At 35.8% G+C, this 12,304-nt stretch overlaps 1 protein-coding gene across 1 annotated transcript in view; it reads right to left on the bottom strand.

Annotated features, from left to right (window-relative positions):
* The window catches only part of SH3BP5 (SH3 domain binding protein 5), a 47,146-nt gene that overhangs the window by 29,585 nt on the left and 5,257 nt on the right, over window positions 1-12,304 (bottom strand). The window contains exon 2 of the mRNA XM_072412348.1: window positions 4,822-4,884. Coding sequence (XP_072268449.1) covers window positions 4,822-4,884 — 63 coding nt within the window. The remainder of the gene's footprint in view (window positions 1-4,821; window positions 4,885-12,304) is intronic.

Here is a 12,304-nt window from a genome sequence, read left to right as displayed (position 1 = left end):
GGTCAGTAGAAGAATGCTTCTTAAATTGCTGGCCATCGGGAAGGCTTCCACTGTTACAGATAACACAAGAAGATCATTGCATTCTGTTAAAATGCTGCAAAACTCATTGCTCAATGAGCCTCAAGCAACCTCTGGAGGAACCCCGGCCTAAACATTGGCCTGGCATTTCTACGTAGTCTCATGCCATTGCCCCTCTTACCTGACACACATCTATTGGCCAATGAGATATCCCATCGTACAGTCGGGCAACAAAAATGTGTTGAAGTTTTCAAGATCTGCCACTAACGAAAAGTGTTGGGAGCTTTACTCATTTAGATTCAATGCTTGGAATTAGGGGAAGCGGAAGCAATAAATGCTACTGCAGATATGTGCAAATATCTCTAGGTTCCTACTTTTTTCAAAAAAGGTTACTAACATTTTTTATGTAAAGGTGTAGCTGCCTATCACTAGTGTGGCCAATAAAAAAAGGTTTAAAAGGCAGAAAGGTAAAGCCAAAGTTTTACAGGAAATTTTATGAATTGCATATCATTTAAGGAAAATATACCTATAGAACTACTGATCATTTTGACGTAGAAATGACTGATACTTCTTCAATTTTTTTATCGCTTTCTCAAGTTCAAATTCTCTAAAGCTACGTACACACGTCCAATGCATCCCGTCCGATAATCAGCTCAGGGCCGATATCGGACGAGAGTCTGGCGTATGGACGGACAACTGATGATGGAAGACAAATGATCATAATAGCAGTGAAGGGGGAGAGCATGCAGAGGGGTTCTGCTCCGTCGTTCTCCCCCTCCCCTCTGCATAGAGCAGAACGGTGCTGCATGCATCGTGCAATTCTTAGTGGTTGGAAAGGATCGTGAAAGATCCTTTACAACGACAATAATTGCACGTGTGTATGTAGCTTTAGCTACAAATTTAGGCATGATAACTAAGCAAGCAAGTGCTTGTTAAAATAAAATCCTAGACAATGCTTATTAAAACACAAATATTGACTTTTTTGACTAGAATTTTGTTAAACAAGATTATCTATTGAACAAGCAAGATAAAAGCACAAAATGATACCAGCTCAATACATTACCACTCTTCCTTCTAAATAATACACTTTGTACCTTGCTTCATCAGCCATGATTAGGGTAGGCCATGCCATGCATGACTTTCCCCGCGGCTGTTCCAGGGTACACAATGTCTTATAAACAAAGACTCTGAGATTATATTATATCAAATTAAACTTTACTGTCCTTCGTAGCTAGAGTACAATGTGCTGGCTTGTTACATTATTTTTTCATGCAAGTTACAATCAGATAAAAGCTTAAAAAGTATCAAGGAATGTACACAGACCTGCAGTACTGGCAAAATATTAATAGGAAAGTCAATCATTTTACTTGAAGTTAAGTGTCAAGGTGAAGAATTAAAGTTTCTCTAATGCTGACCCCACAATCATGAATTTTGCATTCAAGGATCTAGATTTTTATCCCCGATTTGATTCATGTTTCAAATGTAGTCAATTTCGAATATATTTAGTATTTTTTAAAATAAATCTTTAAAACTCTTAGTTTTAGTAAAACTCTTGGATTCAATTGTTGGAAAAATATAAGTGCAGTACAGCTGCATAAAAATCATCAACAGTTTTCTGATCTACACATTTGTCCTTTTTTTTTTTTTTTTGAGCTAAAGGAATACAGATTGTAATTGTTTTAAAAAAGGTTTTATGAACAGGAAAGGCTATCACACATTGCATCAGGTATGCAAACATAACTTTAAAGAAAACTCAAGAATATCCATCCTGGTTATTACGAAGCTCTGTAACTGACCAATTACTGTTGGTATTCCAGTGAAGTAACTGCTCTTGACCTATAAATATTATTCCTTCAGTAGGCTTGTCATATAATTTATGTTTAAAACTAACAACTGTTAAGGAATTGACAAAAAAGTCCAAATTTAGAAACATGGTCTTTTTTTAGTTTCTTTTTTATAGGATACAAATCCCTGTTTCTAACTGCACCTTTTAGGTCTGATGAAAACACACAAATATACATCAATATTTATTAAAAAAGTTTTCTTTCAAATGTATTCTCAAAGTCAAGAAGTGGAACCAGGAAAAAAGTAGTCCGGCTTTGGGGCTTTTGGGACAAGTAGTTTGGGAAAATGGTGTACGTATCAGCAATATATGTGCACTGCTCGTAACAAAACCCCAAAAATTTGGCTAAAAGAAGACTACAAGAGCTTTTTAGTTGGCAAAAACTTAACATAATGAAATAAAAAGTGCTTGTTATATGTTAAATTTAACCTAAATAATTTCACTCTTGTTACAATTATTTACCAGGCAAGTATTGGTAAAAAAAGTATGTGGTTGTAAAGACTTTTTGCAGAAAACATGAATATTGGATCAGGGGTGTTCTACTTAAAAATTATGCCAAGAAAAAAAAAGTAGGTTCTATCTCAGAAACCTGTGGGGTATGAAACTGTTACATTTTTTTTAAAAGTCAACCTAATATAATATTTGTAGGCATTAAGGCTTTCCCATATTCTAAACAGTAATGATATAACCCACATGTACGGTAAAATGCTGCTACAATTAGGTCTCAAAACCAAATGTAAAACTACAGATATATAAAATGAACATTCTGTTCCATAGCAGTTAGTATTCATAGTACTAAAATCCTTGTACCCTATTAGAATTGTTTAAATACATTACATTTTTTTTTTATTACTTTTGTGTTCTGCCTTCTAAAATGGCTAAATGTTTTGGCTGAATAGCTTACAAAATGTGCTGATAAATATTAACTATTTTATAAGGAAGAAAAAAAAAAAAAAGATTTATCCGTAGAAGGTACAGAGTTCCGAGTAGTAGGGCGGTGACTCTTGTAAAACAGACACAGCAAGTTCATAATGTCACTAGAATAATTTTCAATTGTGCAAGAAATAAAAATAGCATGTCAACACTTTTCAAATGTTTTATTTCATGAAAAGGCATAGTAAGAAATATAAGGTGTATATGAAATAGTGTTGCATTTTACACGTCTTTTTCCATATATAAATGTATTAGAATTTAAAAGGGAGTATGTTTGGGGATACCCTGGCAGGGTCTTGTGACTTTGGGAGTTAAAGAGAGTTACTGTAGAGACTTGTGACCTAGCTACTTTACTTCTTGAGAAAGCCCTTTAAAAAGCCCTTTATTTCCTGGTGTACCTAATTAGGATAGAAATCTAGACGGACAGGTCCCTGAATAACATGGGACTGAGAATTTTAGCACTGGATTTTTTGTGGAAGGTGTTTAGGTCACTGGCTTGTCTATAAAATTAAGATTGGTATTTTAAAATAAAGGAAATTATAACTACATAAAAGTACAACAATAATCCTAATATTACACCGTATACAATGTCCTATTATGCAGTATTCAGGGTTGTTATTGTTTTATTTATATTCAACAGAAAGGTGGAAGAACAAGATACTAGACAAACATAGCATTTCCAGATGTAAACCACCAGACACAGCCAAAATGAAGAAACTCTGCAGAATGTAGGAGAGGAATCATAAGGACAAGCAGATAACGCATATCACAGACAGGTCAAACTTTCCTTAAGACTTGAAAAAAAAAAAAAAAAAAAAACACATTTACCTGAAACTTACTTTGCCAGAAGACCCTTTGAAATTTTGCAAAATCAATGCTGTTAGCTGCTCCCAGCTGCCCCTTTTCAACTACTATGCAGTTAAATCACAGAGTTTGAGAACTGCCTTTACAAGGAGTTTGAGATTACTGTGCATTTCTTCCTCCAAGTGTAGGAAAGGAACCACACAGCCAGACGCATGCATAATCGCTAATTTAGACCCGCAGTCTTCTGCCACTGGCTCAATCTTTATTTAGGTAAATGAGAGATGTTGGAACCCCTTTTCATGCAGCTGCACAAGATCACGGCACAGTTCCGGAAAGTCAAAAGTTGCTTTTTAGAAATTGCACCACTGCCAAGTGCAAGTCTGGTTGCCTGTGATGCACTTTGCCTTTCCCAGAGAATAAACTGCATGGTTTTACATCAGGGGTCTGAAAGAGCTCTAGCTGCTCATGTTCAGTTGAATAGGAGCAGTGTAGTCGAGCCTTCAATAGACCGCTGCAGTCAACGTATAGTCTGAAAAGTATCAATATGCCAATGAAGGATTTCCATTGAATGGAACACTGTTCTATTTGTGCAGCTAGTGAGATGGTAGGTATTCCATTCAATTTAATGTAGGTATATCAGTTTTGGATTTTTTATGATAGGGTTGCTTTAAATATAAATTACCATTAATGAACAGACTGCACATTGATGTTGATCATAAAATCACACTTTTGTGTGGTCATTGGAAAAAAGTGGTGTATTTGGAAAGTTTCTTTACTGAATTAGTAAAGCTAAAATGAAATAAAGATGATAATTTATACAACCTGACAAAAATAAACAGGCACAGAAGGAGAGTTGATGCTTACAGTTCAAATGCATTATACCTTTTAGTTTATTATGTGCAAAGTATTATTGTTTGTTATGAGACAGACTTCTGTTCTTATCTTCTTTCCTCTGGTTTTCCTTTCTATAAATAACCCCCTAAGTTTTCGATACAGTACACTTGGTGATTACCTAACAATAGAAACATTGCTGACGTGATGTGAGGGTGATAGTCATTTTGCAGTACAATAGCCACCATGCTGAAAATGTCTGTGCTTGACACATGACTGAGAGGTCAGGGGTGTTGTGGTGAGGTGAGCGTACAGTAGAACATTATATTATTATTACAGTTTCATCAAAATTTGATCTTACTGCACAACACACAAACACACAGAAGGCTTACCTCCAGCTCAATTTCTCTTCGATTGATGTCATCTGTTGACTGGTTAAGCTTCTCTAGTTCCCCCTTTAAAACACAGAATAAGAAAAAAAATGAGGTTCAAAGAATAAACAAACTAAATATAGATACATTTTTTGCAATTAAATTCTAAATTTAGAGGTTCCTTAAGGTCAACTCAACTTTATGTTGAAATCATCTAGATACATTCCAGGTTTAAAAGGTAAACAAAGTGTTGCAGTTAGTTTTGTTTCAAAAGCTGCCACAGACTGAGAAATCCACCCCTTTATTATTATTATTAATACATTGGATTTATATAGCTCTAACATATTACACAGCGCTGTACAATAAATAGGGGTTGCAAATGACTGACGAATACAGACAGTGACACAGGAGGAGAGGACCCTGCCCCAAAGAACTTACAATGTACGCCCTGCCAGAATTTTGCAGTGGCCTCCTTGCAAAGGTCTAACACAACCGCTGTCTAGTTAGTGCTCGATTTCTTCAATCAGCAGAAAGCATATTGCAGAGCTATTGCTATATACACTGGTTCCATGCCTTCCTATTCTTCATCAAATTGGCAGAGGACATGTGTTTCTACACACGCTGTGACTGATTTCTAATTATAGTGTGCACACCTTTTGTTTTTGATACACCTGGAATGTATGTAGCTGGTTTAAAATTAAAGTACCAGTGTACAAATACAGACTCCTAATGGAGGACTACCCAGTATGTTTTAATTCACCCTTCGGCTGACTATCAATATATATATATATATATATATATATATATATATATATCAGAATTTATAATCAGCTGTCCTTTTAGACACCAGTATGACTTGAAGGTGTCAATGACTTGCATACAAATAGCCAGAAAGCAGGAAATAATATGGATCCTCCTTATTACACCATCTATTAAATGCTGCAAAACTGTGTATTCCTGCAATATGGAAACAAACAGAACCACCGACCATGAAAATAATGGATAAATAGAGTAAATGATATTAGGGCAATATGGAAGACTTGATGGCACACAATGAAACATTAAAAATAAAAAAAGCATACTTGATTTTATTGGGAGCAGTTTATTTGGTCAACAGAATACCTTATATATCAGCAATAATTGTACTATTGTTTACTTTTGTAAGGTTGTATACAATGTCACAAGGGTAATTAATATGTGTTTAGCATCCTAAAGTGTGTTACTAAGTTTTATTTGAGAATACCCTTTTTTCCCTCGCCCCTTGTTTCTCTCCTTGTTCCCTCCCCGCATGCTTGTTTAAAATAATTAAAAAATGTTTGGACGCTGGGAGAAGATCTTTAGGCCTTAGGATGTTTGTTATAATGTTACCCAATTGCTGTTTGTACATCTTTATTGTATATTTTTGTTTTTTTGGCTGTCAAATTTGAAAATACATTTTTAAAAAAAATAGCCAGCCTGTCAAATGGGCAAATATTTGCACATGTACACACACATGCAAAAGCACTAATCTTCTCTATGTTAAATATCCTCCTTTAAAAACATGAAAACAAAACACAGGATTAACAAAACACAAGGGCAGTTGATGGTCTTTGGCTTCATAAAAGTCATTTCCTGTAAAATTTTTCAAGTGTGTTGAAAACTGTAACTGGAATGTTAAGTAAAAACAGAAAATGTGGATCTAGTTACAGGAATTCTCTGCTCATGTCTCAGCACTGCCCTTTGTCCTGCAATATGTAATCCTACAACAATAAACCAAAACTATGGTCAAGCGCACAGAGAAGAGGGCAGTTCTGGTACAAACACAAAATGACTTTTGGTCTCCTTTTGGGGAATGCTTGCTGGGGGATGACAACAGTGTATTTGTTGCCTTAAGGTCTGTAAACACTTTAGGGATTTTTGCTTTCAACCAAACCTTTTTTTTTTCAGTTGCCTCCAAAAAAATAGGTTGGTATAAAGCTACGTACACACTTCCAATTATTATCGTTGGAAAACGAACGACGAACGATCCTGCACGATATCTACGAACGATCGTATAGCACCGATCCTGCACATAGAGATAACGACACGATCGTTCGTAGATATTGTACACACAATGGATACGATCGTTTGAGCGATAGAGAAACTATGTGCACGACAGGAAAGTGAACGAACGTTCGTTCATTACGCATGCTCAGACCATGGACGATCACCGAACGACCGTACACACGAACGATGTTCAACGATCGTCGTCCAATCCGATCCGCCGGTCCGGTTGTTCGTTTCCAACGACTTTCCTCGTTCGTCGGCGTCGTTGGTTACTTTTTTACGAACGATTTTTTGCCCAATCGATCGTTCGTTGTTCGTTTTGAACGATAAAAATTGGAAGTGTGTACGCACCTTAAGTTATGTTGTACAGGAGGCAATAATGGTCATTTGCAAATGCTGCCAATGCTTCTAGTCCCCCCAGCACATTGCTACCTCTATTTTACCCCCTACCCCTCTCAAAAAGACAGAACAGGCTACAGTACCCGAATCACCAACAATTGTTTGGGTGACCCAAGGATAATGATATTTGTTTTTACCCATGTGATTATAACCTTCATGAAAATAGTGGTCAGCTTTTTTTGAAGAAAAAAAAAAAGACAGCTAGTGACATGACTATGGACTTTGTAAAGCCATGTGTAATATGTTGGCGCTATATAAATACTGTGTAATAATAATATTAAAAATAATAAATAATCCAATTTGTTTATGATTTGGAAAGATTATCTATTTTTTTAACCAAAACCCTATTCCTTCTTTCCTTCCCAATTGTCTCTAGTTTTGATCTGATATATTTAAAAATATGCTATTTCACTAAGAAAAGCCATTATAAAGCCCAAAATATTTTATCTAACCTCTGTACTATTGCATATTTTTCCCAAAAGGCCAGTATATAAAAACTAGGTAACAAAAAACAAACATATTTTGGGTTTACCAATAACCAATCATGGTGTTAATTCTTCATGCTCCTTAGAAATGGGGGTATGGATGTTTGTGAATCAATCCACATGGAAGTATTTCATTAGTTGCAAGTTTCCCTATGTCCTATTACATGTAATGTCTTTGAGGTTTAGGTTTTTGTGTAACATTCAAATAATACTTACGTAATGTGAGGAATGTTGGACCCTTCTACCTGTAATGACAAGACTTTGCTGATAAACTATTTATAATCAAGTGAATGCTGGTGCTTTGCAAAAACAGGTTTTCTATCTGTGCCACAAACCAAGTAGTTCCGGATACACAGTTTAGCATGAGCAGGAAACAAATGTTTCTGGACACTGTCCAAAAAGAAGAATATTCCTTTATTTCCTTCTAGTGATAGAGGTAATGACTAAACATGATCGCTCCAGGTCAGTCAGTCACTCATAATACTGCCACAGCGGCAATGTCTTTCATATGAAAGGATTTTTTTTAAAATAGTCAAAATTTGGTCTAATAATGGCCTAGATATGCAGTGATGGATCCAGCTAGAAATAGTATTTGGCTAATGAGCCTAAAATGCATTAACACTTAAAATGTCTACAATTTCAGAGATATAGCAAATTCTTTGTGTGAAAGGACTCATGCTGTCCAAACACTAAGTTCCCACCAGAGGTTCCTAGGAGGTTCTTTAAGTAATGTGCAATTGTGCCGCTTAAGTCCAATACTGCTGACCCCAATGATCTTTTTGTAGGGGTTACCATCTTCCCACTGGCTAGCAATGTAAGAGGCATTCTTTCCAATGAGCACCAAGCTAATAAACTGTGAGCTGTGGATAGAGTACTTATAGAAGGGCTTCTCTGCAGATCTCAAAATTATTGCAAAGGTTCCTCCTTGGTATAAAGTTCTAGAAAGTCTACATAAGCAATGCTATGGCACTTTTACTACCAGATTTCAACAGCAAGTCAAAATCCTGCATCCTTGCCACCCTTCCAATTTGACTGTATTGTGATTCTCCTTTTTAGCAAGAAGATGCTGGGCATATATCTGGTATATCTAAAAACAGAGATGCCAAGTCTTTCCTTTCCTTTGCTCTCCTGAAAATCCTCGAAAAATCCTATTACAATCCTATTTACAATCATGCACACATAAATAGCTAAAACTGAATAATAGTTTTGGTAGCTCTAATTGTAGACCCATATATGCTATACCATTGGTCTTAAGATGACAACGTTAGGAACTAAGGTTTGTTAAAATCCTTCCACTGATAGAATAGGCTATACGCCATTGCAGATATCCAAAAACAACTGTGATGGAGTCTCTCTTGCTGTCACCCAGCAGACTCAATACTTTCACTGACAGGCACTGACCTAGAATAAGTATGCAAATAAAAAGCAATGGGGTTTTGTGACTTTCTAATAGGCACACTTCTTCCAGATCAGTGACGCACAAAATGCTGAAATGGCTGCGTAGCTCCTTATTTCTCCTATTAACGGAGATGTACTAAAATACTAATGTAATGCAATAACAATGTTGAGAGGAAAAAGGCGCTTGCTCCCAATGGAACTGACTCAAAAGAAGGATATTTGGAGGGTGATGGATATGTACTTGCCAGTATCAGTTTTTAATTAGCAGCTGCTTATACAGACAGTGTGTGCTGAATTTCTACAATGGAGCACCTTACATATTTTATTTAATGTTTGCTTGCCAGTATTCAGTGTACTGCACAAAATAAATATGTCGGGACCTAATTATAAAGGGGGCCAAATATCTGTCTGCCAGGAAAATTACATTATTTGTCGACCACCCATATATAAAGTAGCCTAAGGGGCTTATGCTTCTTACAAGGTTGAAGTACCATAAGGATTAATAGAGAACACTGATATTGTTTTCAAATATTCTGTTTTCCAGAAAGTGTGCATAGTAGGCCTGATCACCATAGAACCTACTTTTAAAAATATGGCATTATAAAGGGGTGATTAGGTTTCTTGAAATAGAGAAAGCTTTTTTATTGTCTTTTTTTATAAGTAGGCTTCATATATTTCCACATGGGCTAATTAGACAATAAAGGGCATCATATGAACTAGAAACATTTTGCATTAATAATAGCGAACACATTACAAGATTCTACTACTGCTTTAAGGGAAGAGGAAATGACTCCTTTACTACCCAGGGATGTGTACTATGTGGTAGTAATTCCATACATCCACTGACTTCAGCATTTAGGAAACAGCAGATTTCCTATTTGTAAATGACAATATCTGAGTGAGTGACTGCATCCTGCTTTCCAGCCTAGACTGAAGAACGGTATTCATCGGCTTCACAGTTCAGTAGCAAAATCCCTATTATCCTTTAAAATAATGACCCGAAGTACAAAGGCAATCCACAATTTGTGTTTTAAAATTACTTGTTTGATCTAGTTCATTTACTTACTTAAGAACCTAAAATAATAGTAATGATTTACGTTCTAATTATCTAGACCAGTCACTTGCGAAAAATCTATATTTTTAAAATGAAAGCTATATACAACAAATGAGAGCATACAAACACTTTGTATTGTACACATTTGGGTTTTGTAACTTTAGCCTACAGGGTTATTCTAAAGAATACTGTGTTAGTAAGAATCTACAAAAACATTTCATGCAGCTTTTTTGAAGTTATTATATCAACGCCCACATCTATCTTGGATCGTTGAGTATGTTAATAAAAGAGCGGGCTAAACATTTTAGCGCACTTCAGTATGCATCCAGAGATGGGTCAAATGTTTATTAATGTAATGCCTAGGATAAAGTTATAATCCGCTAATGGGTGAATATAGCTACAGTAGAGTTGTCTCCTACTGTTCCATAGTCCACTTTTGATACTTATGTGCCCACAATAGGTGGTCTCGGTGGTAGAGGGGAGTCAGCATAGCCCCCCAAGCAGAAAGCTGTGATATACTATGCATTCTCACACCTTTCTCCTATTGCCTGCATTACATTTTTCAGCAATTTGTGATACAATAGCTCTTGGACCAGGTGGGGTAACTTTTCCACTACATACAACAATCACTGAATCTTGGAAACCTGTTATATTCATATCTTTTTTTGGACCACCTTTGGTAAGTACTAACCACTGCATGCTGAAAATACCCCAAAAGACCCATCATTCTGGAAATGTTCTGACCCAGTTGTCTGGTCATCAAAGTCACTTGGATTCCTAAAATTTGCCTATTAATATGTTTTAACAGATCACCGCTAGAGACGCATGGACTTGAAAATGAACCGGTCAAACTCTGTAGCTGCAGATGATGATCGGTCCATTTACAAACTTCTGTGAAACTTCCATACAAAAGTAAATTTTTTGCATCTCCATGACCATTTCTAACCAACATCAAGAGCTGACTGTTTATTTGCTGCCTATCATATCCTACCTTTGTTAGTTGCAATTGTAACAAGGTAATCAATGTTTTTGATCCATCAGTGATTTTAACGTTTGAACTGATCAGTGTACACTCTACACTAAAAAATTTACTTGGATCAAAATAAGGAAGGGCAGGCCAAATGCATGTTATGACTGCTTGTCTCAGCATCCAACTTGTTGCTGTATGCACAGAAATAATAGACTACACCTATGTTAAAAATGTGAAAAGTCTATTGCAATGAATGCAAAGTATACTTAGGGGATTTAAACACCAGACTTGTAGAGCACAATACACTTTTGACATTGTTTAGATGTGTTTAAATGCATTGTTTAGTATGTTAATAAAGGGAATGAACAGGTTTTTTTAGTCATGTGTACAAAAACATTTGACCTATGTAAATAATGTTATCAGCTAGATAACATGATAGGTACATGGGGGACATAATTTCCAAGCTTTTATTTAAGTACTAGCTACTACTCCTAATCATTGAACCTTAACAAATATGCAGATCAGACTTCTGACTTTGACCGTCTTTATCTGCATGCCTGCTTCAGGTCATAGACTGAGAAAGTGCTAATCCTAGAGAGTGCCTATATCAGTCCAGCCTTTGGATGTAGGTCAGAAATGACAGCCCCATATTTCTTGCCTAGGTTTATTCCTGTGTAAAATAAAATAATGTTTTTGATAACTGTAGTATTTGCAGAAAAAACCTTTATATATAAACAGCTTCAATGATTGTTGCATGCAAAAATTGAAACCAATCAATGGGGTATTTGTGTATTTTAGCAAACAATGCAGCTATGCTAAAATTCACTAGAAAGTTCAGAAAGTTCACTAGTATGGTTGTCTTGTTATTTGTAGCTGTTAGGCAGCACAGAAATGCAATGGAAACTAAAGGTCAGTTCCCATTAATGCACTGTAATAATACACAGGCTTCAAAAATGGAAGTAAAGACTTTGTAACAAAGATATGGTTATGTAAACCTAATGCATTTAGCATAGTGTCAGTTGCTAATAGGAAACCATGCTTGTCTCCTGAAATAAGAAAGTAAAAAAAAGAGATGTCAGTTTTTGTTAGATGCAGTAGGTTTAAATGTAGAAGTGAATGATCCAGAAAGTTAAACTATGTACTTGTGCTAGATTGCTCAACACAATCTTTTGT

This window comes from Pyxicephalus adspersus, chromosome 5 (genome assembly GCF_032062135.1).
Source record: "Pyxicephalus adspersus chromosome 5, UCB_Pads_2.0, whole genome shotgun sequence".
Classification (NCBI taxonomy): domain Eukaryota; kingdom Metazoa; phylum Chordata; class Amphibia; order Anura; family Pyxicephalidae; genus Pyxicephalus; species Pyxicephalus adspersus.
The sequence above is the reverse complement of the archived record's forward strand: the minus strand, read 5'-3'. Positions and strand labels throughout refer to the sequence as shown.